We start from the raw sequence: 27578 nt of genomic DNA on the forward strand, positions 1-27578 counted from the left end.
ATGGATTTCCTAAACCATACATAGAAAACAGATATGGCTGGCTGCAGTGGCTCACACATGTAATCCCAGCACTGGCTGAGGCGGGTGGATTGCTTGAACCCAAGAGTTTGAGACCAGCCTAGGCAACATGATCAAACCCCATCTCTACAAAAATTACAAAACTTAGCAGGGTGTGGTGGTGTGTGCCTGTAGTCCCAGCTACTTGGTGGCGGAGGTGGGAGGATGGTTTGAACCTGGGAGGTAGAAGGCTGCAGTGAGCTATGATTGTGCCACTGCACTCCAGCCTGGGTGACAGAGTAAGAATCTGAAAAAAAAAAAAGAAAGTAAGAAAAGAAAGGAAAAATGAAAGAGAAAGAAGGAAAGAAAGAAAACGGATACAGTGAAGAAAATGATTCATAAAATTGACATCAAAACTAAAAACATCTTTAAAAGATCCCAAACTTCATTACAAAGAAAGGGCTGGTATCCACAATATATAACATCTATAAATAAATAATCGATAATAGCTAATTGACAGAAGAGGACACCCGAATGAAAATTCTCAATCTCAATAGTAATAAGGGATATACAAATTAAAACTACAATAAGATATCATTTCATGTTCAGACTGGCAAGAACTTGAGTTGGACCATACTAAGTTTTAGCCACTATGTAAATAGATATCTCAAACACTCCTGGAAGGGCACATTGATATAATCACTTTGGAGAGTAATTTGGCAACATCTAATGAGGTTGAAAATGTACCTATCTGAAGAGTCAACAAATTCCACTCCTAGATATACTCCCTATTTGTACATACCCAAAAACTCTTGCCTATGTACACAAGGAGACAAGTATTCTGTCCACTGCAGCATTGTTATAATACCCCAACTGTCAACAAGTAAGGCAAAGAAATAAACATAATAAATGGTAAATGGAGTATGCACAGCAATTAAAATGAAATAACTAGATTTATAGGCATTAACATGGATAGATGCTGGAAACATAATTTTGAGCCTGAAAAATAAGTTGCAGAACGTCACATACAGTGATATGATTTATATATATTTTAGAAGCAACAAAATGCCACAATATAGTATTTATGAATGCATATAATATATATTATGTAATAAAATATAAAAACATGGCTTGGACACACATCAAATTCATGATACGGTTGCCTCTGGGCAGAGAGAAAGGACACAGGACTGGCAAGGAGAATCTATGGAACTCCATAGACATTAACATTAATACTTGATTTCTTTAAGTAAAGGATCTGAGGTAAATAAATGTGGGGAAAGATTTACGTGTTAATTTTTGTATCAAGTATATCTCTTGATTTTTTTCTGTATTAAAATATGTTTCATATACATAGTGTCTGACCTCCAGAATTAAATACTTCTGTGGTAGAACAGACAGAAAATAGACTAAAATGTAGAGAAGCTGAGTGATGGCTGACTTTTATCATGCAACCTTGGCCCGTTCTCTTAACCAAGAGAATCTCGGTTATCTGATCTGCTGAATGAGGACACTGCAAACCTTAACGGGAGTGGGTATGTGTTGAGAACACAGCACGTGCTAGGCATGGATCATGTTAACACAAGAGTTGCGCTGTGAGCTAAAAACTAAACAGCATATTGTAAATTCATCTTAGGAAACAAAGCTACTATTTTGTAAAACCCATCAGAAACAAAAAGAATATAAAGAGGCTTAACAACTGTAGTTGCTGTCTGATTCATGTACATTTGTTTCCTTTTTCCTTATGCCTTTTTCCTCATCATTTCCCTCCACAGACGTAACAATTTAGAGGACAGAGCTAATCTACTCATTGAAGCCTGAGAAACAGCCCATTCTGTCTCTTCTTCACACACATCGTGGGGTGGAATAGCTTAATGATGTCATCTGTCTAAAGGCCCTGGAGTCATATTGTTTGTCTATTAGAAATGTCTCTAGCATGGAATCTTCTAATACAGTCAATTCCCCAAGGAGAAGACAGAGTTCCAGATCTACAGTGAGCCCTGGTATGCAGGGGTGATGAAGTGTACAAGGCATACCTGCAGTTTTCTATGGACGAGTTGCTGTAAGAAGTTTAAAATGAGCTCTCTGGTAATAGCCACAATTTTCACTCTCTCCGAAAATGGGCAGAATCTGGCACTGACAATCTCCCTTGATGTTAAATGCCTGCCAGCCAATTTCTTTCTGAGTTTGTCTATTTCTTTTGTTAAAGTAGGGGACACAACTTTGAATTTTAAACTTCTACTAGCTATAGTAGTGAAGAAATTTTTACACACATTTACATACATCACTAAATGCTCTATGTTATACTACAAAGGATAAAAAAGAAAGTGAAAAAGTAAATTATGTGCCTTTATTTCAGATATACAATTGAAGGAATTTTGGTTGGCTGAAAAATGGCATTGTGGAGATAATTTATATAGGTACATTTCAACACCACTGTGCATAAAATGAAGTGTATCCAGTCATTTTCTCTACTTCAGAAATATGCCTTAATTTCTTCTCCTGCCCTTTTAACAAATCCTACTCCTCTAGGTGTGTCTACCTTAAAGGGTCATTTATGAACATGAAACCATGCTCCTTTCACCATTTCCAAGTCCATTTTCTTTTTATTTTATTATTATTACACTTTAAGTTTTAGGGTACATGTGCACAATGTGTAGGTTTGTTACATATGTATACATGTGCCATGTTGGTGTGCTGCACCCATTAACTCGTCATTTAGCATTAGGTATATCTCTTAATGCTATCCCTCCCCTCTGCCCCCACCCCACAACAGTTCCCAGAGTGTGATGTTCCCCTTCCTGTGTCCACGTGTTCTCATTGTTCAATTCTCACCTATGAGTGAGAACATGCGGTGTTTGGTTTTTTGTCCTTGCCATAGTTTACTGAGAATGATGATTTCCAGTTTCATCCATGTCCCTACAAAGGACATGAACTCATCATTTTTTATGGCTGCATAATATTCCACGGTGTATATGTGCCACATTTTCTTAATCCAGTCTATCGTTGTTGGACATTTGGGTTGGTTCCAAGTCTTGGCTATTGTGAATAGTGCCGCAATAAACATACATGTGCATGTCTTTATAGCAGCATGATTTATAGTCCTTTGGGTATATACCCAGTAATGGGATGGCTGGGTCAAATGGTATTTCTAGTTCTAGATCCCTGAGGAATCGCCACACTGTCCAAGTCCATTTTCATAATCACTGCTGGGGTAAAGTTAGGCGGTTCATATAGCGCAGAGGAAAAGAGAAGGAATCGGAAGTCAGACCACTGGGGCCAGAACCAGGCCTGCCACTTACAAGTTGTGGCAATTAACTTAACCTATTTCTACCTAGTTAAAATGGGAATAATAACCGTATTTTCTCACAGAATTGTAGTAAATGAAATACTGTATATAAAGTGGCAAATAGAATGAAACAGATGTTAGTCAGAATTAACTTAGTGTCACCATATTGCCATCATTATAATTGTTAAGCCAGCTGCTAGGTGCTGGAAAGTCAGTGCAGAGACTACTGTCGTTTAAAGGAGACAGACACATCAACAAATACATACAGAAAGGGGGCCCCTACTTAAATGAGGAAATAACCCAGTGGCTGAGGGTCTGAAAGAGATTTGAAAGCCTAATAATTCTCCCTTGCTGCCATATCACTGTGTATGGCTGTGGCAAGTGACAAAGAAAAATAAATGTTTTAAAAGAACCATGCTTGGATGAGGCATCTGAATTCCTCTTTCCTGGATCTAGGAATTCTAAGTATCTCATTACAATGGCCTTTCTCTGCAGATCCGGAGGCAGAAGGCCACTACAAAGATGGCTTGGTGCCATCTGAGTCCCAAGGTTTGAGCTAAAGGTAGCCAAGGCTGAATTAGAGCCAAGAGCAAAAAGAAAATGATTCCAGATGCTTCCAAACAAGTGCCGAGCAAGGCATTTCCTCTGCCTAGCAAGAGGCACCCATTAAAAGGAGGTGCTGAGGTCCCTGGGCCCTGCGTATATCCTCACCCTTATTTCTGCTGCTCACAGGGAGGGGAAAGTCTCTCTTCCTGATAGAGCTCCCTACATACAAGCAGAGCCTGCATGCTCCTGCCAACAGGGCCTTTCCATTCTCTGTTCCCACATTCTGAGATTTTTTTTTTCTACTCCTCCAAACCAGAGGTGCCTTATTTGATTGTTCCAAAGAAGTCAGCCTGCTGGGAACTGTTGGTGGAGGCTGATATTCCAGGCACAGGCATTCCAAAGCAAAGGAGAGCCTACTGCTCCAGGTCACAGAACATTCTTCCTTGTACTAATCAACTTTTTTTACACTCAAAATAAATTAAGTTTTAATGGAATATAAAAAATATAATCTTCACTGTTTCTTCCTTCCATACTATATGAAGAGGTCTCAAGTGTTTTTAAAAATCATTTTTTTTTGTATAGTATTTGTTTCTGAGAAATTCCAAATTGCTCTAAGTGTCATTTATCTTCCAATATCAGTGTGGAGGTAGGCTTCCAGGTTCCCATCTCCTGACCCCTCTGGCTGATAACAAACAGATGTTTCTTGTGAAGGGTGAATCTAATCGCAGTGGTGCTGTGTTGTGTGGCCGCATATGAGGCTGAGTGTGACAAGTGGCTGACAGCGAGCACCACATCTGGAAAGGGCTGACATTCACCCACGGCCAAAAGAGGAGACAGAATGGCCCCTCCTGTCACAGCATCCAACAAGAAAAGAGAAGAACTTCCAGCACCTGAATTTGTAATAGGCTTGGGGAATAAACTATTAATTGAAGCTCTCGTCTAATGCTTAGTAATTCCTGTAAGAATGCGTTTGAAGGTTTAGTACTGTACATCAAGTTGAAATTTTTCAGTTTCCTTCCACTGTAGTTAATTTCAAATTAGCATAGTACAATTTTTATAACGTTAATACATATCATATTTACTAGGACATCCAACAAAAATCTCAGCTGAAATAAGAGTTTAATTTTCCCCTATGAGAACTACTTGAAGTTGAAACCACTTTTCTTCTTCTTTTTTTTTTTTTTGAGATGGAGTTTCACTCTGTCACCCAGGCTGGAGTGCAGTGGTGTGATCTCGGCTCACTGGACAGAGATTGACTCTTCCTCTCCCAGCATCAACTCAGTACCTAACCAGGAAGCAACACTTCCTAAGCAGTACCCTGTGCTTTCTACCAAACACATCAATGAACTAATTGGATAAAGACTAGTAAAAATGTCTTTTCTATAGGATTTTTCTTTAAACATTGTGAAACAATATTCTTTACAAGAGATCCACACAGTGCTAGAGGACGATTGGAGTTGTGTGTAATCCTCTATTAAAAAGCCCAGTGACTGTATGTGAATGTGGCTGCCTTCATAACGAGTAAAGATAAATGATAATAAAAATAAATAATGATGATAAATGGCTGCTAACTGGGACCAATGTCTCTGGTGAGCTGTCACAAGTCAGCAGAAAATGCCATTCCTTAAATTTTATGAAATTAATAATACTTGATTATTCAGAAATATCTGACAAATGCTGAAACTAAACGTTAGTTCTCATCCAAATGCAATAATTTGACTATAGGCAGAGGGCTATACAATTAAACATTTTATATTTAAATTTAGAAAATTATTTCTAAAATCAAGAATACTTTCAATTATTGAATTAGAAATTCCTAAACTCTACAAAACCCCCACCATTTCATATCTGTTCTTGTGCAAAAAAATAAATAAATAAAAATTAGCTTATAGAAGACTAGCAGGTCTAAATGTCATTACGAAATACAGTTGACCCTTGAACAACCTGAGTTTGAACTGCATCGGTCCACTTTTATGTGGATTTTCTTCCACCTCTGCCACCCATGGGACAGTAAGACCAACCCCTTCTCTCCCTCCTCCTCCTCAGCCTACTTAATGTGAAGATGATGAGGATGAAATCTTTAAGATGATCTACCTGCACTTAACGACTATGTTTTTGCTTCCTTATGATTTTCTTAATAACATTTCTTTTCTCTAGCTTACTTTATTGTAAGAATAAAGTATGTGATACATATAACATAGAAAATATGTGTTAATCGACTGTTATTGGAAAGGCTTCTGGTCAACAGTAGGCTGTTAGCAGATATGTTTTTGAGAGGTCAAAAGTTGTATGTTTCTTTTGCTGTGCTGAAGCTCTTTAGCTTAATTAGGACTCATTTGTCAATTTTTGTTTTTGTTGTAATTGCTTTTAGAATCTTTGTCATAAAATCTTTGCCAGGGCCCATGTGCAGAATGGTATTTTCTACGTTATCTTCCAGGATTTTTATAGTTTTAGGTTTTACATGTAAGTCTTCCATCCATCTTGAGTTCATTTTTGCATATGGTGTGAGGAATGGGTCTAGTTTCAATCTCCTGCATATGACTAGCCAGTTATCCAAATGCCATTTATTGAATAGAGAATCTTTTCCCCATTGCTTTTGTCAACTTTGTTGAAGATAAGATGGTTGTAAGCTGCGTGGCATTATTTCTGGGCTCTCTATTCTGTTGCATTGGTCTATGTGTCCGGAATGAAATCACGTCCTTTGCAGCAACATGGTTGGAGCTAGAGGCCATTATCCTAAGCAAATTAACGCAGGAACAGAAAACCAAATTTCACACAAAGAAGGGAACAAGAGACACTGGGGCCTACTTGAGGGTGAAGGGTGGGAGGAAGAGAGAATATAAAAACTACCTATTGGATACTATGCTTATTACCTGGGTGATAAAATAATCTGTACACCAAACCTGTGACATACAATTTACCTGTGTAACAAACCTGCACATGTACCCCCTGAAACTAAATAAAAGTTTTAAAAAAAGTTATATGTGAATTTTCAACTGCATGGGGGTTTGGTGTCCCTAATCCTCACATTGTTCAAGGGTCAACTGTACATAGAAATGAGACAAATCCATTTCTAAAACCATTTTACATCTATTTTCTACCTGTCTTTGCTGTTTACTTTAATTTCTGTTTTTGGTGAATACTCTCCTGTATTTCATACATCCTTACAAACTACCTTAAAATATTGCTGGAAGGAAGAGAGAACAAAAATAGAATAAACACACCAACACATGTATAGCCAAAAGGACTCAAATTAAAGGGAGCACTTCTAGTTAAACAGACATCTAAAAAGTGTTTTTTTGAGGGCTGGGGCTGGGCTTAGGTACAGTTCAGTAGGGGAGCTTGTTGACCTCTGAAGCATCTTCCTGAACTGGGATTCTATTGACTGTACTTGCCTGTTTACCAAAAGACATGCACGTTGTGTTTCTTAATCAACAAAAGTATTGTAATAGGCGTCCCTTAAGCTAAAGCGTCCCTTAATCAACAAAATTATTAATTGATGCATACATTATTATGTCAATTTATTATAATAAAGAAGAATTGGGGATGGGAATGATGTGGTTTAATACAACAACATAACCATGCAAATCTCTGCTTCTGGTGATCATTTTCAAAGACACGTTGCATGTCTTTGGGGCCATTGCCTATAAGGCAACTTGTAAGGCAATATAGGGCCGTCGCCTATAAGCCAAAGCTGTATTTCATCATGTCCCATGACTTACCATGTGTGCCCGGAAAAATGCAGGAATGAAGGACGGGTTGCATAGGTTGAGAATCCTGGAAGAGTCTTTTAGGACGCAGATATTCCCAAAGTCCACTTGATTGGGATGGACGTAGATAACTGGGCCTTCTCCAGTGCTCTTTAAGTGACATACCTGAGTTCCGCCAGAGAGAAAGAACACAGGAACAGCTGGAAATGGCTAGCCACTTTTAGCCATTCCTTCAATAAAAAGCAAGGGCAAAAGAGGATGCTTATGAGAACTGGCACCCCTTCCCACTGGTGTGCTGTGGTCTCAGGAACACAGCGAGGGCCATGCTGGTCAGACCTGTGAATCCAGCCTGGATTTCCTCCCCAGAAAGGATGAGCAGCTTCCCCAGGTCAGCCCAGAGCCATGCACTGGGGGGAAACCAAAATCTGGGTCCCCTCCACCCCACACAGCACTCCAGCCTCAATAACACTTAGTACGGGGTTAAGGGTCAGCACTTCGAAGTCAGATGTGGCTGGGTTTGAGTTCCAGTTCTGTTGCTTTACAAGTGGTGTGGCAGGGCAGGGTCACTGCACATAGTTGTGAGGGTTGGAGATTGAAATCCACTTTGCTCTGCTCTCTTCTTCCTGTCCCCTGAGCCAGGCACTGTGTCTGCCTGAGGAAGGTGGCCCTTTTCTTTCACAAAGTTTTGGCTGCTCAGCAAGCTACCCTCTCATGGGCTGCATCTGTGCAGGGGGGCAGGGGAGGGGCACAGTGAGCCTCGTGGGGGACCTGAACTGGTGGCATGTTTTGGGGTTGGCCTACCTTGGTGATGCTGCTTTATAAGTTAAATGGCTTATCTACAGCATCTTATATGGAGGAGATAAAAGCAAAATCCTAGTGTTTTACGCTCTCTAAGCAATCAGAGTCACGTCAAAGAAACGTAAGATGACATCACTAGTTCCCAAGTAAATCACATGTCTAGGAATACAGAGCCTGTTGGGCAACCTCCTGTAGGATTCATTGTTTATCCTTCAACTCAGCCTAAGCAGTGGAGAGCTTTCCATGAATCCCTCTTCCTCTTGGAGAGAGACTATTTCTCTTAACAGCATGAGTAGGCTAATACGAGCCATGAGTCAAGTCAATATACAAGAAAAGCTCAGCTGAGCAGTGAAGGAAACTGATCTCCCAGCCCACAGGTGACAAACCAGTGATACCCAAAGCCAGCTTTGCACTTGCTGGCTCCCATACAGATGTGCTGGCTTCCTCCCCTCGGAGATTCTGATTTAAAAGGATTGGAGAGGGGACAGGCATGTGTGAGAGTGTGTGTGTGTGCACACGTGTGTGTGTGTGTGTGTGTCAGAGAGAGAGAGAGCGAGAGAGAGAGAGAGACAAACTCCTGGTATCCTGTTAGGTTTAAGGATGATTGCTACAAAACACCGCTTCTGTTAGATGTAGCCATAAACAGATTCCGTAAAGCTACATAGCACTGGTATTTTACCATTGCAGAGTAAAAACATAAAACCCTACAACTCCAAGCAACTGGGGTGTAGGTGAATACGGTGTGGGCCTCAAATAAGAAAGCTCAAAATGTCTGAGAAGAAGCACAGCAATTTCAATTGCAGTTCTGAAAATGGACTCTCACCAAAGGGGGGTCCTGGCTTCCAAAGATTGAGATGTAAACCGTGGATCTGTGTTCTCCAGTGACCTGGGTCTCCAGAACCAGTGGTATGTGGATGGTGCTGCTTGGGGGGATGACCCCGCTAGGGGTGGGGCTGGAAAACAGCACAGCAGGCACCTCCTCACACACCTGGGGGAGAGAAAACCAGAGGGGTAAGGACAGCACAGCATGGAACAAATAGCGTATTTGCTTATTTTGAAGTGTTTTCCTGAGTCCGTAGAGGTGTTTTAGAAATGTCTTATTATTCAAGCAAGTAAATGGGGATGAGCACCCCAATTCGGCCAAAAGGAAGTTTGGTTAAGTGGGATGTGCGTGAGGCCCAAAATTCAAAGTGCCCTACACAGCAAGATGCAGAATTATCCGCAACACAAATAAGTTCAGGGCAACAGCTTTCCATTTTCCTTAGGAAAAGGAAAAGGTCCACTTTCCACTTGCCAAGTTCCTTAACCTGGCCCTCTGCACCCTCATGCATCATCCCCACTCCCTCGCCCTTTGTGCTGCATCAATAGAGGCTGCTGGTGTTTCCTGAATCCAAGATGCTGCTTCTCACCTCCAATCCTTTGCACTTGTGGTGACTCCTCCTAGAATGCCCATTCCCGTCAACCCGTCTGGCATACTCATCCTAAATTCTCCCTCCGTTCCTCAAGGGCTCTAGGGTGGGAACCTTTCCTCTGTCCCCAGGGAGCATCCTGTGCAGTCCTTTTCCACAGCATGCACTGGACAGCACCATGCCACCTGCATGTCCCGCTGACAACTTCTTAGCACACAGCTGGGCCTCTCCTCTCTACACACCCACTTTCTGACCCAAAGCGTATGCTCAGTTTTTAAAGTGAGGAATGAATGAATGAATGAACAAGTGTCCAGTGTTGACCAATTTGTGTTTCTCAGAACCCTGTTCTGCAGCATATTACCAGCTTTTATGAATCAAGAATGCAAATAAAATTTTTAAAATGCCACTGTATAACTCTGGGAACCATTTCTCAGAGCCTCTGCTGCTGGGGAGGAAGACAGAGCATGCAGGTGTCACCTGCCTGGGGTACGCCACAGTCTCTCTGCATCTGGTCTGGCCTAACATGGCCCAGTCTAACTCCTCCCTGTGCTGCAGGGCTCTGCTGAGCCTTATGACAGCCTGAGGTCAGACTGATCTCTTTACCTAGGTTTTGATATTTTGTTTATTATGGATTTTTTGGAATTAATTTTGATTTCTTACAATATGGCATGGAAATACTAAGTATCTTGACTGAGTGTTTGGCTTCCCCTTAAATTTTGTGCCCAAGGCAAGTGCTGCATCCTATGCCCAGCCCTGCTGTGCAGAAACAACTTCCCCTGACCCCAGACGCACGCTCCACTCTGAGTTCTTGAAATGATCACGCACTGTGCAGGGCTGGCCTGGCCTGCTGTGGAGCATGTGAGTGTTAGACCTTGTCTCCCGTCACCCCAACCCTTGGCATCTGGTTCTGTGTCAGAGAAACCCATAGAACCATTCTATTTCTCTCTTACGTAACAGCCCCGTGACTTGTGAAAGGTAGCTGTGTTATCCTAGCTAATTCTATTCTGTTTCAGATTAAACACACATATGATTGGATTTGCAGATGCCATGGATTGCCATTTTGGTTACTGTGAATATGATGCTTTTTTTTCTTCAAGTTGCCATTAGAAAAATACAATGACAACATCTGAAGAGAAAATTCTGGCTGTGTTCTGACCAGCAGCTATCTCCTTCCTTTACCTAAAGGTGGTAATTCTCTGCTGCAGCCTAAACCTGCCTTGGTTCTGTGGTCTCCATATTGCTGTTTTAAGTCCCATTGATCTTGTAGCCAAACAAACCCCCATATGACATTTTTGCATACATTTTAGTTAGAATATTGTACTTCTATAACTGAGTTTTATATCCAAATGCATCCTTGGTAAACTGCATCTCAGTAGTAACCTTCCATTACTCTAATCTGTACAGATTTTTAAAAAATTGTTTATCCATCTGTGTTTAACTCCTTAGTCTCCCACCTAGCTGGGTGTAGTGGCATATGGACAGACACATTTCATAAAACATGAAGAGATAATTCCTCCTTTCTTATTCCTGTATTGTCTCTAGCTTTCTGGTCCAACAAATCTACTTATAAATATTGCATTACTTACTGATGCCATTCAAATCACAGCCATGGACATAATGAAAACTCCTAGCTCATTTCCCATGCATGGTTAGTCCACAGGCAATTATTTGCAGGTGCAATTCTGCATGTTGGCTTAATTGACACTTTCCCTTCTTTATCAAGGGTAATTTCTCTGGGAAATTAACAACGGTTTACACCTGCAGCTGCTCAGGCATGCAGCTAGCATTTCAACTATGACTTTGCAACCCCATCCTTAGACTATCTAAGGGTTAAAAATCAGCATTACTTAAGGTCATGTGTTCAGGAAGGTGGCACTTCAGAGGGATTTCTCTTTCTCATCAAGGGAACCCAATGGAAGAAGAATTAATACTGAAGAAGGAGAAAGGAACTCACCTGAGGCTGGACCTCATAGACTCCCGGGAGGTCATCTTGATTGGCAAGCTGGAGTGTTTTCTCATACGGGTACTTCAGGAAGCAGTGCCCAAAGTCCACCTCTGCATTGACCAGGTGGAGGGCAGGTACAACACACCTGCTCAGAGGAGACCATCACACAAATCAAAACAGAGAGCTTGTTTACATACAGAAAACTCAGAGCCCCAAGCGAGATACATTTGTCAGTGTCACATGGTAGTTTTTCTCTAATAACCACATAAGTCACTTTCAAAACTTCTCTCCTCCTCTCTTCTCTGTCTCTTGGCCCCCAGTCACCACTTTTAAATCAAAAAAGGACTAGAAGCAGAACTCCTTGAACAGCTGTCTGGTGGGTAATGACTCACATTTCCATTGTTTTATATATTTGGCCTTCTTTGGGCAAGGGGTCCCCATAGCGCAAGATCCTTAGGGTAGTGAATCTGTTTCCATGCCAAACAGGGCCAATGCCACCAGCATGTGGTTCTAACTAGCTGTGACACTTTGGACCAGTCAGAAAGCCCCCCAAGGACTAGTGACAGCTCACATCATCTAAATAACAATAATAATGCTAATTCCTATGCAGAACAGCTGTCTTGGATGCAGAGGCTCAGGTGGCTGCTTGGTCCAGAACTGGCACTGTGACGGGGTTGTCACTGCGCCGACATGGGGGCGGTGAGGTGGGGGGAGAGGGAGGGAGGGTTGTATGCAGGAAAGAGAGGAGTTGAAGCCCTGTGTTTGCCATTGGTCTATTATTAGGTGACTTGGATTTCATTTGCTGTCTGTGACTCTCAATGTCTATCCTACCCTTTGTTGTTGTTTCAGTATAGTGCAATGGTGAAGAGTACCGGCTTTTGAATTTGCAGAGCCAGCTTCAAAGACTGACCTTACTAAGTACAACCTGTGTAACCCTGGGCAAGCTACTTTCTGTCTCAGAGTCCCATTTCTCTCATAGGTAAAATGAGGATAATTCTAGGGATTGATATTGGCGTTATAAACTCTTCTTAGGGTGCTGGAAGGGCATAGCTCAGCACCAGGTAAGTGCCCAGTAAGAGGGAGTGACCCTGTGGCAGAATCATGGCAAGCTGTCACTGCTGGCTCTCTGGAGAGAGTTACTTGAGGCTGCAGTTCTAAAAGCAATTCTTCTGTTAAGAATCAGGGAGTAGTTTCTACAGATTACACCAAAAATAAGGGCATGAAAGAGCCTTCCTTTAACCCCAAAGTTTGTGATTTTGCATGAGTGTTCATTTTTAGCTGGAATGGAAGTTGTCTGTTGACCCAGTGACTTTCTTAAAGCTAATCCTTTACTGCCTGAAATATTGTGACTGAGAGGGCTTATACTACTTGACTTGGGTCACAGAATATAAGTAGAAAACTCATAGCCTCTTTAGACCTTTTTTTTTTAAATTTAGAATTTCCTATTGATAGCTGTAGGGAAAGCGGCTGGAAGGTATCTGAATAAGCCTGCATAGACAAGAAATGCAGGACTAGACTGAAAGGCAAACCTGGGCATAGAAAGGACCACATTAGGGTTTTTACTGTTTGTAAAAAAAGGAAAAAATTAGGTCTTGAAGGAATAGTAAGTAGGTCACAGTGGGAACCCTAATTTAAGTTATTTCTGCACTGCTATTTATCTTCATCCAAGCCCAAGACACGTGAAATGGTGTCAATTACTAACTCCCTACCAACCAGCACATCTGCCCCATCTTTAAAGTGTATGTCTTCTTAAGATTCACAAGAGATCTGAATTCCAGAGATTGACATATTAGCATGATTATCAGTTTTACTAAGTCATTTTCTCTATTTCCTATATATAGCATTTGCATACATACAACTTAAAGTCCCAGATCTGGACACTGATTGCTTTGGGAAGAGTGTGGCCGCAGGATTTTACTTGGGATCACATCGTTATTAGTCGATGACACCACCACCCTCATCAGCACTACTGCAATGACTGTGGCCTGGTCAAAAACACACAGTCAACAAACGGCTGAGCCAGGATTTTAACCCGGCTGCCTCTCTCAAAAAGAGAGAGGAGTTGGAGATGGTTCTGAGGAGTATACATTGTTAAAGACGAGCCTCATCTTGGGGGCCCACTCCAAGCCTGAAATTCAAGTCACAGCAACAGTGTCCCAGGGCAGGGACCTCTTGGCTCTACGGATCTTCCACTGCAGGACTGACAGCAACAGCTTCTTGTTGCATAACTCTGGAGCACTATGTTGAAAGATGAAAATAAAAACGAGCAGCTCTTCACCTCTTCCTGCTAAAACCTTTCTGGTTACATACTTTGAAAGTCAAACCCGTTAGAGAAGGTCTGACCCGTTTCTTCACTATTCTTAGGATTCTCTGCCTAAACTCTACGAAACACACACGCTTCTTATCTCCACCAAAGGTGCTTTAGAAACACTTGCTGCTTTGTCATTTGAATGTCAGATTCAACTTCCCTTCCCAGGAAGGCAGTGTGCTTGGGTTGGCAGGCGAGCTGCCTTCTGGGAGGCAGCCCATTACTGGAGGCTCAGGGGAGACTTGGGAGAAGAGCAAGCTGGGGAGCGATACCTTGCTGTAATTAAGAGCGCCAGCACCTCTTCTCCGATGCCCTCCACATCCACCACCAGTGCCAGCTCGTATTTCTGCACAGTATTGGAGCATAAGGTCACCTGGAAAGAAAAAGGTGACAAGTTGCTCTTCTAAAAAGCACGTTCCCTCTACATGGGGGAGAGGAGCCCCCGAAGGACTATGCTGATCAGAGTGGTTTCTAAGTGCTTTATGGATATATAGCATTTTACATTTTTAGTTGAACAAGTTACATTGTGGGGTCAGGGCATGCTGAGTGTTTTCAAAGGCCAGGGTAGAAACCAAATGGCTTTTAGTACAATGGCTTTGCTCATTTCTGAGGAGGTTTTGTCAAAGAAACCACATCGTTCATGGGAAAAATGAGCATGAACGATGAGCCATATCAAACCAACTTTAATTACTGCAATTTAAATTGTTTCCTACCTCTGGGCTATATGAATTATGAAAATGTAATATACTAGTAAAACACTATAGCACAAGTTCTCTTACAGTAAAACAAGTGGAAATAACCATGTCAGTTCCAGAAAGTGGTGTAAGAAATCGGTTAGTCTGCTTTACCAAAATCTTGCCCACACCATCCCACATTCTTTTTTTTTTCTTTTTTTTTGAGACGGAGTCTTGCTCTGTTGCCCAGGCTGGAGTGCAGTGGCGCAATCTTTGGCTCACTGCAAGCTCCGCCTCCCGGGTTCACGCCATTCTCCTGCCTCAGCCTCTCCAAATAGCTGGGACTACAGGTGCCCGCCACCACGCCCGGCTAATTTTTTGTATTTTTAGTAGAGACGGGGTTTCACTGTGGTCTCGATCTCCTGACCTCGTGATCCGCCCGCCTCGGCCTCCCAAAGTGCTGGAATTACAAGCGTGAGCCACCGCGCCCGGCCCATCTCACATTCTTTATTACAGCAGAAAATAGAAAGTTTCAAAGAAAGGTCTATTTGAGGACAATAGAACATGGTCAAAACATAAACAGATTTCAGAACTCATTGGTACTTAGATTCCAATTCTAGCAAGTTGGAGTTAAGCAGTAATGAATTGCACAGACAATTTATTTAAGAAGTTTAGCAGTTGCTAGGGGAGACTGAGGGTCAAGGGAGGCTGTTGGGGGGCTCAGAACATTTTACCCTGTGTTTTTATTTCCTGCTGTGAAGCTGTACATTTAGGCTTTCAGAAGCCTTGCTACGATTTTTAATTGCTTCAAAATTATGTGTACTGGAAGAGATAGTTGCAAGTCTAGAAAACAGCTTCTGGCATAGGTTAAGGCTTTTCTATTTATAAATTATGTATCTGGTACTAATTAAAATGTTTTCAGTTGCAGAGGGAATCACTGGATGCAAATTTGAGTCCACACAGACCTGGCTGAAGTACAGATCAGGAGGGAAAACTGGAGCTTGGAGAAAGCTTTTCCAAATATAAAGGAAAAATAAAGTGAAGATGAAGTCATTGATTTGGAAAGAAACAGAGAATCCTAGTGTGACTGTAACCCCCTGTTTATATATCTGGGCTGTGGCTAGAAGGAAGAACAAGTAGTTTTGGCAGAAGGCTGCTAGCAAGACGCTATGTCTTTTAAAATCTTCCTGCGATATCTGGGAAGCAACAACAACAACAACAACAACAACAACAAACAACAACAGCAAAAGAAAAGAGGGAAGACAGTTAAGGGTGAAATAATTCCACTGGTGGCACTGTGAGGCGATAACCAAGGCAAAGCACTATCCTGATTGCAGACAAAACATGGAAGAATGAGTATTCCTCAGGATGAGGAAGCCGAATTCTCATGGCTTTTCTTGCGGAACTCAAGATAAGGTGCTGTTAGTGATATCACATCCACAGCCACCATGAATGAAGCCCAGATTCGGATTACAAAGCTGAATAATACCAGATATCATCTTTGGCATAAGTGTGGCTATTTATTGGTATCTAAAGGATCTGAGTCTGAAGGAAAGATAAACCTAAGTATCAATAAGTTGTGAAATCTGTTTATATTAGTACCGCTGGGTGTACTGTCTGGATAGCAGTGGCTTCACTGGAAATGCCTAGAACCCACTCTTCTGGTGAAGGCAATGCATCTAGATTAAGGTAAAGCCACTGGCGCAGTGCCCATTGCTTTGCCCAATGTATTTGTGTCTGGTTTATTTCCTTATAGGCCCACGTTTCCCTGTAAATTGACAGGCACCCCCTCCTACTGACACTGGACATACTAGAGCAAACCCTAGATGAGGGCCTGTGGCTATTTTGAAGGCTCAGCTGCTTAGCTGTGTGTGCAGGAAGGCCATGCACTTTACCCTGATAGCAGCAAATCCCTGGGGGCGAATGGTGCCACAGTCAGGAGTGATGGTGAATTCTTTTGGTTTCACTGAGGATATTTCTTCCTTGGTCCAAGACGGTCTTTTGTAGTCTGCATGCTGCTCACAATATGAAATGCTTTTACGGCCAAGGCCATCCCCAGGGACACGCAGTTTGAAAGTCATGGGGATCAAAGAGGTATTATTGAGGGAACATATCAAGGTATGAGGAAACCCTGGAAAACAAAATATGATATGAGAAATAAAAGCCCCTCCAACACCTCCCTTGACCCTCAATCTCCCCTAGCAACTGCTAAGCTTCTTGAATGAACTGTCTGTGCAATTCATTACTACTTAACTCCAACTTGCCCTAAATATTATTTTTATTGTTTCATTCCATCAATAAATACATTTTCTTAATTAACGTATCTATTCTTTCATTTATGCATTCACTCAATGAATATTTACTATGCATTTACTATGTGGGAGATTAAACACCACATATAAAGCAAGCCCCTTGATTGCCATCAGGCCCTTCCGGGGAGGCAGCCTCTGTTAGTAGTTTGCTGAGTAGTCTTGCAGAAGTATATTTTGCATTTATTTCTTACACAAAATATACATTTTTACATGGAATCATGCTTGCTCTTTTTATTTGCCAGTGGGTAAAAGAAAAAGCCTGCACGGTTTTGCCCGCTGAGTGACCCAGAGCTTGCCAAGACATGATAGAGTGTGTCCTAGACCTGTCTGGGGATCATGCTCTTAGGGCTGATGACACAGTATCAAAAAATAGCCTTTCCCAAGAGAGACTTTACGAACTGCTTTAGAGCCAGCCAGAGACTAACACCTGGCTTTTACCTCTCTTAGACAAAGCTGCTTTGTCACTGTATCCAGCATCGTTCCGTGAGACTCCTCTCTTAAGAGATGTGGACCTTTCTTGCTTGGCAAGCAATACACTAAGCTCCGATTTTCTTTCTTTCTTCTTTCTCTTCTTTCTTTTCTTTTCTTTCCCCTTCCTTCCTTCCTTCCTTCCTTCCTTCCTTCCTTCCTTCCTTTCCTTCTCTTCCTTCCTTCCTTCTCTTCCTTCTCTTCCTTCCTTCCTTCCTTCCTTCCTTCCTTCCTTCCTTCCTTCTCTCTCTCTCTCTCTCTCTCTTTCTTTCTTGAGACAGAGTCTTGCTCTGTCTTCCAGGCTGAAGCATAGTGGTACAATCTTAACTCACCTCAACCTCCACCTCCCAGGTTCAAGTGATTCTCCTGCCTCAGCCTCCTGAGTAGCTGGGATTACAGGTGTGGGCCACCATGCACCACCACGCCCATCCAATTTTTGTATTTTTAGTAGAGACGGGGTTTCACCATGTTGGCCAGGCTGGTCTCGAACTCTTGACCTCAGGTGATCCACCTGCCTCGGCTTCCCAAAGTGCTGAGATTACAGGCGTGAGCAACAGTGCCCGGCCACTAAACTCTGATTTTCGATTCCCTAGGTAGCTATTGTATCTGATACCACTTTCAGAAGAAGAAGAATAATCTATAGATACAGGAGAACAAAAATGCATATTTCTACTGGATGGAAATGCTACTCTTCTACCTCGAACTCTGCTGTAATAAAACGTACTTGGTCTCTTGGAGTAATGATTGTTGCTGTCAGGGCTATTTTGAGTTGATCTACTTCTGCCTCATGTCTCAGCTTTTGTCTACACATTAGGCCACTGGAGGAAACACATTCATGTATCCTTTGTGATAACACACCTTTCAACCTACTTGGAAGATATCTTTCATGGAAAAAGAACTGTGAGATTGAGTGCACTTGAAGGGTTATTCTTGGAAATTCCAGAGGAACTGCTTGGAAGGCAGCTTCACAATCATGCTACATGTGACTTTCCTGGACTTACCAAATAACGACTCTGGAAACTGTAGATGGCTTAGCCTTATTTGATCTGACCATTTGTGAGTTAGATGATCTGTGAATGTGGAGCGTATTATGGAAAGTGGGTTTTATAAAGATTCACGCGGTCTTCCAAACCATTGCCCAGACTGCTTCCTTAAAGCCAGAACTTTTTCACAGAATAAAGCCAATTATGACCTCCTAGTTACAACAATTTCTTGTACTAGTACCTGTAATATCCCATATTGCTTGTCAAGAAGCCTAAAGGAAGGGGATGCTGATTTGTTAAAGACTGAAGGTCGTTAATAAGAATGTTATTCCTAGGTTTCTAGTTGCAACCAATCCTAATACTATTCTATCTACAGTTCCACCTGAATGCAAGTACTTTACAGTTGTAGACCTCTATGCTCCCTTTTGTAGTGTCTAGTAGATAAAAAGTCAATATTTATTTGCCTTCTCTTCAAATAATTAACAACATAATTGCATGGAATGTCTCAAGGATTCACAGAGGCACCTGATCTTTCTCCCAATACTTGTACAATGATTTAAAATACAACATTCTCAAGAGATTCAATTCTCCTTCAAGATGCTTATTTTCACCTGACCTAAAAAGCCCTAAGTAGCAGAAACTAGCAGCGGAAGATCACAAGGCTGTAAAGGAAAAATTACAGTTCTTTAAAAATATGGTATATTATTTGGAACATGACGTCTCTACTAAAGAATGAACCCTATTTAATGAGAGTATTAAATTGATTCATCAACATGCAGGACAAAACGCTAAATTATAATTGAGAGACTTTGGGGGATTCATGGAATATTTTAGACAATGGATTCTTTATTTTTCTAGTAAAGTAAAAACCTACACAAAGCAAAGGGAACTGTGTTGGCAGATCATTATGCAAATCAGGTGGCATTTTTGTCATTGTCCATAGAAATAATTCAGAATATGAGAGATCAATAAGCACATACATCCAACTCATTTTGGACATAGAAAATTTAGCCTCAGATTTAGAAAACAAATGTTGCCTAAAATTGGGAACCTCTGTTTATTCCAATGGTCTCTGGAATACCAACTATGCCCCCAAATCTAAGTGGTCTTTGACAAAAATGTTTTATCATATGTAAAACATCACCACCATAGAAGAGAGGAAATAATCTCTGAATAAGAATCAATGGGAAAATTTCTCCTCTGTAGCTCGGGATGTGGCTGGCTCCTGCCTCACATCCTGCTACCACATCCAGAAACATTGCACAAGCGGGATGTGAGTCTCTGGAATATATGTGGATTAGGCCCAGCTCACAAAGTTCAGAATATGTGCTTGTAACTGTAAATTCTTTGGATGGGTTTGAGCCTTTCTGTACAGAAAGACCACTGCTGTGACTGTGACTAAGAAATTGTAGACTATAATTTTCCCACCTGGGGAATGTTACCTTACACTACAAGAGTTAAAAAGAATTTTATAGTGTGTTAGCCCTTTGATGAAAAATTTCACAATCTTTGGGAAATGTAGAGCATAAAAATAGTATTATTGATCTTAAGTTGGCCCAGTTCTCTGAGGTTCTGAGTTCCTTGATGAAGAGTTTTACCTTTAGCTCTGATGGCCATCAGATCTGATTAGCCCGCTCTGTAACTCATAGACTATTCACTTTATGAAATAATAACTAGAAGATCCATGTGATTACAAGTATTTCATCAATTTGGGTCAATCTTGCTTCATGCAGACATAACAAAATATTGTGAGAACCAGCTCATCTGTAAGTTTAAGAAGGCTTCCCTAAAATACCACCCTCAGAAGCCCTCCCCTCTTTCTAACTGAAGAATGAGTACCCTGAAAAATACACCAATGAAGGTCTTCTACAGAGCCTTCTAACAACTGACCTTGCAGTTAAATCATGAGGTGGACCTCTGAGGAAAAAGATGCCCATAGAAGCTAAATTATTGGCTGAAGACGTGTTGAAAAATACTCTCACTGGGGATCTTAAATAGAGATTTTCTAAAAAAACAGAAAAAACCTTCAGAAGCAGATGACCTTCAGAAATAGACTGCTATTTCAAGTCCCTCAGAACAAGCAGACTTTACCCACAGTAGATAGCTTCTGCTCAAGACTGATGGGATGAGATTTTGTTAGATGCCTGACGTTACTGATTCTCACACTCTCCCTTGTGTGCTTTTGTTTTTCATCATTTTGCCATATTACTCCTTGTTTCCTGTCTTAAGGTTATACAATTTTGATACACCCTGTGATGTCTCCTTACTGTTATCGACAACTTGTTTTGGGCATGCTTTGCTCACACCTACTATGATCTCTTCTGCCAACCTTTCTAAGATCATTCTGTGACCATTACAATCCGGTTTTGCTCCTGACTCCCTGCTTTACACCCTCCTAAGGTCAACTTAGATATTTCTCCTTGAGCTACATACTGCCAGTTTATATCAGTGCCATAGAAGAGACACCGGTAATGCATCTTTTGATGCTTTATCTGAACAACTCTGTCCCCAAATCCCAGACAGGTTATCATATTTTGTAATAACTTCTCTGTCCACATTATTCAATGGCCGAGTTCAATAAATGCTTGGAGGTTTTCAAACTCATTCTCATTCAACACATCCTTGTATCTCCTGAAAAATAGTGGGTTTGCAGATATTTACCTGGGCCTTTATTGTATCAGCTAGCATGCCAGTTGTTACTTGGTCCATTTATTCTTTAACCCATCCAAGGATCCATCTATGCCTCAATGTTCCTTCAAAGACAATCACCACCCAATTCTATTATCTGACTCTCTCATGCTACTGCAGCTGTAGTCAACAGAACTAATTATTGGGTATGTCATCCAACATCCAATCCTACCATCAAGAATCTTTATAGCCATAGAAATTTTAGAAACCAACATATAGTACTATTACCCACCACCCACCTATCACAACATCATCAATTTCAACAGTCCCTGATGCAAAATCCATATTTTCACCACCAAGCAAATAAATGCCACATCTCCAACACTAATCTATAACAGACTCCTTTTTAGGAATGGAACTTAGTGTCAATACAGGGATAATACTGTCAACTTTAGTTAGCTTAATGTATTCCCCACTATATTAGCCTCTGCAAACCTTTTTAAACCCCACATAATATGTCCATAATTCTGAAGTAACTAGAATATTCCTCCAATTCTTGGCTTACTCCTGGAACGATCACTTTGACTTTTGCATCAGGAACTATATGCATCCCTATTAGTCTTTCATTCCTGAGCTAATAACAAGCTTATGCTCATCTGTCTCATTAACACCTCCCTACTTGCACATGTGGGGTAATAATTAGAAAGTTTTAAATGTGGCCAGGCACAGTGGCTCACACCTGTAATCCCAGCACTTGGGAGGCAGAGGCAGGTGGATCACCTGAGGTCAGGAGTTCAAGACCAGCCTGGCCAACATGGTGAAACCCTGTCTCTACAAAGAATATTAAAAAATTAGCCAGGTGTGGTGGTAGGTGCCTGTAATCCCAGCTACTCGGGAGGCTGAGGCAGGAGAATTGCTTGCTCCGGAGGTGTAGACTGCAGTGAGCCAACATGGTGCCACTGCACTCCAGCCTGGGCAACAGAGACTCCGTCTCAAAAAAAAAAAAAAAAAGAAAGTTTCAAATGCCTCTCCACGTCCTCCAGTGCCACCATGCTTCTTTGTGAAGAGTCTGATTGATGAGAGACCAATTCACCTGGGGAAATAATGGTACTTTGTTGGAGTCATGAGGCTTCAATTGTGGGGGTCATATAATTGGAAATTAACACAAAATTGCCCCACGCTTTGGCTGATGCAGTGCAGACTCCAGAAGCAAAGTAGCCTAAATCCACTGACCCATGTGGTTTTGAAAACCAGACTGCCTTAGATTTCCTGTTGGCAAGCCCAAAGGTATGTTATTGCTGACATTTCCTGCCACAATATAGAGAAGATTAAAGAATCTACAACATTCATAGCTAAACTAAAATAAAAGATAACTTGGGTTTTGAAGGTAGATTAAGTTGGTTTTTGAGATAAGCTTCCATGTCTCAGGTTTGGGAAATCTTGGGGATCATGGTTCTGCAGTGTCTTCTGGCCTCTTGCATAGCTGCTATATCATCAAATGGTTCAATAAGATATTATACAACAAAAGAAAAGTAAATTGTTTCAATTTTCAGTTAAGCTAATTACCAAAACTTTCAGCTGAACCAGCTATGAGGAACAGCTGTTGATTTTTAGTTCTATAGCTCAAGGAAACTATGGATAAATTACCCAATGACAATCTTTCCGGCATCCTAATAAAGGAGGCCCAAATGGAAGACGGTTAAGGGAAAAACCTATCTAACCTTGGAGCATGCGTACCTGGTTTTGTGTGAGCCACGGCTCCCTAACATCAAAAATCCCATTCTAGATCTGATGGAGAATGATGTTATCAGTGTTATTGTTTTGAAAATGAATAAGAGCCTTTAAATTGACACACAGGTTATTCTTTAAATGGACACACGGGTTATTTTCTTATTTGGCATACAGCATATAGGAAAAGGAGGTGATGATATGAGAGTTCTGGCAAACAGGAAGAGGAAGTGGAAAGGCTACTCCTTTTGTCTCAGTGGAGTGTGGGAAGGGGAAGAATAACAGAGTGGCCAGATGTGTACATTATGGCATCTGCCTTACAGGCCAGAATCTCAGGGATAGGGTGGCTAAATAGGTTGAGGAATGTTGGAAGCAAAGGGACTTTTGCCTGGCTTTCTTGTTGGGAATCTCAGAGCAGACCACTTCACAGAATATTCTCATACCTGCCTGGGGCAGCTAACTCAGGATAAAAATGGTATGCTTAGGCTGAAAGAGAATCTTAGTACTCAAGGATCTCTCAGTTCCTGTGTGGCTGGAGAAGGACCCAGGCATTACACATGGACACATGGCACCCTTCCTCCCACTCATGGTTCTGGAAGGTAGCTGGGTTGAGAACAGTGAACTTGCCATGGGTCTGCAACGGGGCTGCCATAGCAAAAGGCCAGGCAACCATACCTCAATGGCTATGAAGGCAGAAGAGAGATTCGCTTAACACTGTCCAATGGAAATACAATGCAAAACACAAATAGGTGACATTAATTTTAACAACATAGTGTATTTAACCCAACATGTCAGAAATATCATTTCAACGTGTAATCAATAGTATTTTACACTTACAGCACATCTCAGTGTGCTCAGTAGCTTCATGGGGGAAGCACAGGTCTAGCTCTAGGGGGAATGGACTCAGTGGAAGCCAAGTCAGTGTTGGCTCTGCTGGAGCCGAAAGGACAAGCCATCAGTGTTCCCGCAATACCTCACTGGAAATGGGCGCCACGGGTAAGTGGTTAGCTAGATGAGGCACCCACAGGCCAGTGTCTCAATGCCCCCCAACTCCTGCCATGCTTGCTTGGTAGTGTGGGAACACATGAGAAATACTAGTTGGTTTATAAAAAAATACTTAAATTTTCTTCACAAAAAATATCTAAGATGATTGAGATTAAGCATCTTTTAATATGTCTTTCATAGACCTTCTATTCTGTTTATACACTTACCAATTAATACATGTCTATTCATCTATTTTGCCAATTTTTCTATTGCATAATTTCACTTTTCCTCATGGATTAGCAGGAGTTAGTTTCACGTATTCTGAAGGTTCATGTATTCTGATTTTAATACTTTGCCTATTATTTATGTTGCAAGCATTGTCTTTTTACTGTGTTCATGAAATCTTTTTGTTTGGAAATTTGCTTAATGTTAGGGAGCCACACTTACTAACCTTTTTCTTTATGGCTTTTGCATTGGGCATCTTGTTTAAGACCTTCACACTTGCTAGCATATAAACATAACCACCTATATTTTCTCCTGATATTTTAAAAAGTTTGTTTTTCATGGTTAGCTGTTTAATAGATCTGAGATTTTTTTCTGTGAAAGATGTGAGGTAAAAGTCTAACTTTTCTATTATTTCCAATGGATAACCAATTGTTTCTTTGCCTTTTCTGAAGCAGCCCATGCCTCCACTGATCTGAAATTTCACATTGAGCATGTGTAAATTCCCCTGTAGTCATGGCTTTGTTTCTATTAGTCTGTTTGCCTATGCTTTAAAGTACATTATAATATCTGATAAAGTCCACAGTCACTGGTCTTTATTTCAAAAATTTATTGGCTCTTTCTGTGAATTTTTCCCCAGGGAATTAACCAATTATCTTCTTCCTGTAGTGTCTGCACATTTATTGTTAGGTTATTATATAGTTTTATAATATTTTTCTATTATATTTTCTAGTTAATCATTGCTGATGTATTTAAAAATCTACTTTTTAATAATATTTTGCTTGAATATCTTGCTAAACTCTTATTAGTTCTAATGGCTTGTCAGTTAATTACCACAGTTTTTCTAGGCAGAGAATAATACATTCTATAAACCATGATAGTTTTGTTTTTTTCTTTTCAACTACTTATCTTTTATTTCCTTTTATTTTCTTATCACAATGGCTTAGACCTCCAGGACAATGTTATATGATAGCTTGAGAATAGTTTTTTGCTTCTTGTTTTTTTGTCTCTGAAAATGAATCAGAATGCTTTCAATATTAAATTGTAATATCTCAGTCCCCAGAAGAGTGTCTAGAACATAGCTAAACTAATATTACTAAATGTATGTTACTAAATGAATAAAGGTCCCCATTAAATACATTTTCCCACTATAGGTTTTTTCTATTTTTCATTCATCATATTAAGGAATTTCCCTCCTACTCTTAGTTTTCTAAGAATTTTTATTTTTAATTATGAATGACTCTTGGATTCTGTGGAATATTTTTCTCAGCATGAACTGAGATGATATAAATTGTGGTAAATTACATGAATGGATTTCCTGTTATTAAACTATTTTTGGATTTCTGGGATAAATTCTACTTGGTCATGATGTAATTTTAAAAATGCATCTCTATGCATGTGATTTGCTAATGCTTTAAAATCAATGTTCATAAGAGAGATGGGTCTATATTTTTCTTTTCTTGTGTTGTTTTACTGTGAATATATTTGTCTCCTAAAATGAGTTAATAGCTTTCTACATTTTTCTGTGATGTGAGATACATCCATTCTTCACTATTTGGTAGAACTCACTTGTAAAGCTGTTTGACCTAGTGTCTTTTCTTCAGGGATAGATATTTGACTTCTTTTTCAGTATATTCTATGATTTTTTTTTATTCAGGTTTTCTACTCCTTGTGGTAATTTTAATAACATATATTTCCCCCCAACTCATCCATTTCTCCTATTTTTTAAAGAAGTTGTATATAGCATTCTCTTATCTGTTTTTACTGCCTTAAATATCTGCACTTGTATTTCTTTCCTGGTTCCTAATGAGAGTTATGAGGGTTTTTTTGTTGTTGTTTATTTGTTTTACAGAGACAGGGTCTTGTTCTTTTGCTTAGGCTAGAGTGCAGTGGTGCAATCACAGCTCACTGCAGCCTCCAACTCCTGGGCTCAAGAGATCCTCCTGCTTCAGCCTCTTAGGTAGCTGGGGCCACAGGTACGTACCACTACATTCAGCTGATTGTTTTATTTTTTTGTAGAGATGGGGTCTTGCTACGTTGCCTGGGGTCTTGAACTCCTGGGCTCAAGCAATCCTCCCGCCTCACCCTCCCAAAGTGCCAGGATTATAGATGTGAGCCACTATGCCTGGCTGATTCTTTTTTTTTTTGAGACGGAGTCTCACTGTCGCCCAGGCTGGAGTGCAGTGGCGTGATCTCGGCTCACTGCAGGCTCCGCCCCCTGGGGTTCACGCCATTCTCCTGCTCAGCCTCCCGCGTAGCTGGGATTACAAGCGCCCGCCACCTCGCCCGGCTAATTTTTTGTATTTTTAGTAGAGACGGGGTTTCACCGTGTTAGCCAGGATGGTCTCGATCTCCTGACCTCGTGATCCGCCTGCCTCGGCCTCCCAAAGTGCTGAGATTACAGGCGTGAGCCACTGTGCCTGGCCGCCTGGCTGATTCTTAATTGATGTTGCCCAGATTTGCTAAGTTACAGCAAAATTGCTGGTTATCTCCCACTATCCTTTTCCTTCTTCTGGAAGTAACGAAATCCCTAAGTTTTGGCTGTGAATGTGTCCAACCAGAATGAGGCTGTATCTCCTAGCCTTATGTGCAGCTTGGTTGTGGCCACACAACTAAGTACTCACCATTGGGATATAACCATATATGGTGTGTACAACTTCTAGGAAGCGTCCTTAAAAGGAAGGGGTGTACCCTTTCCCTGTCTCTTCCTCCTTTCTGCTGGCTGGAATGTGAGTATGATGGCTTAAGTTAGGGCAGAAATCTTGACCAAGACATAGAAGCTACATGCTACCTATGATGGAGCCACAGAATTGAAGGAGCATCCAGCTGCACACTATAAGGACAAATGTTTTTCTTCAGTTTAGAAATTCTCAGCCACCATCTCTTCAAATATTGCTCTTTGGCCATTTTCATTCTTTCTCCATCTAGAATTTCTATTAGATACAAGTTAGAACTTTTAAACTCGTAAACTTAGAACTTGTATCTATTAGATACAAGTTAGAACTTTTAAACTTGTAAACTTAGAACTTGTATCTATTAGATACAAGTTAGTTAGTTAGTTAGAACTTTTAAATCCTATTTTCCATGTCCCTTTATTTCCCTTTCATATAGTTTAACTCTTTTGCTTTCAGTGCTACATTCTGGATGAATTTCTCAACGTTAGTTACTTGTCAATATATAAGTTTTATGCCTGACTGTCAGTGTTTGGGGTGCTCAAGTGGAGGAGACAGGTAGGTCATGGAGGAGTCTCACAATTTATGATGCTGACTTGTACTTAGTTCCTTGTTATCAATACAATACTCCTACTCTCAGCTACACCTGGCGTCCAGCAATCCATAAATCCTTTGGCTCATCCACTTCATGTATAAATGTCTAGTCTTATGCCAGTGTGGGAGAGGCATAGTTGCCAAGCTGTGTAGAATAAGGGTAGGTAATGGATGGAGATTGAACAGCCGCATCTAGGATGTACAACTCATGCTGCATCTAAGGATCATGCAAAAGGAACATATCAAATGTTCAAAATAAATGTATTTATTTTTAAATTACAGAGCTACCATAAAACTCTTTAGACAGTGAG

General features: G+C 40.9%; 1 protein-coding gene across 3 annotated transcripts in view; it reads right to left on the reverse strand.

The window, feature by feature from the left end:
- The window catches only part of HYDIN (HYDIN axonemal central pair apparatus protein), a 442024-nt gene that overhangs the window by 242536 nt on the left and 171910 nt on the right, over positions 1–27578 (reverse strand). For all 3 annotated transcript variants that reach the window (XM_030829570.1, XM_030829576.1, XM_030829580.1), the window contains 5 exons: positions 16572–16807; positions 14275–14375; positions 11704–11839; positions 9164–9328; positions 7555–7707 (listed from right to left, as the gene is read on the reverse strand). In XM_030829570.1, the coding sequence (XP_030685430.1) occupies positions 7555–7707; positions 9164–9328; positions 11704–11839; positions 14275–14375; positions 16572–16807 (791 nt within the window). The remainder of the gene's footprint in view (positions 1–7554; positions 7708–9163; positions 9329–11703; positions 11840–14274; positions 14376–16571; positions 16808–27578) is intronic.

Source organism: Nomascus leucogenys, chromosome 2 (genome assembly GCF_006542625.1).
Source record: "Nomascus leucogenys isolate Asia chromosome 2, Asia_NLE_v1, whole genome shotgun sequence".
Taxonomy (NCBI): Eukaryota; Metazoa; Chordata; class Mammalia; order Primates; family Hylobatidae; genus Nomascus; species Nomascus leucogenys.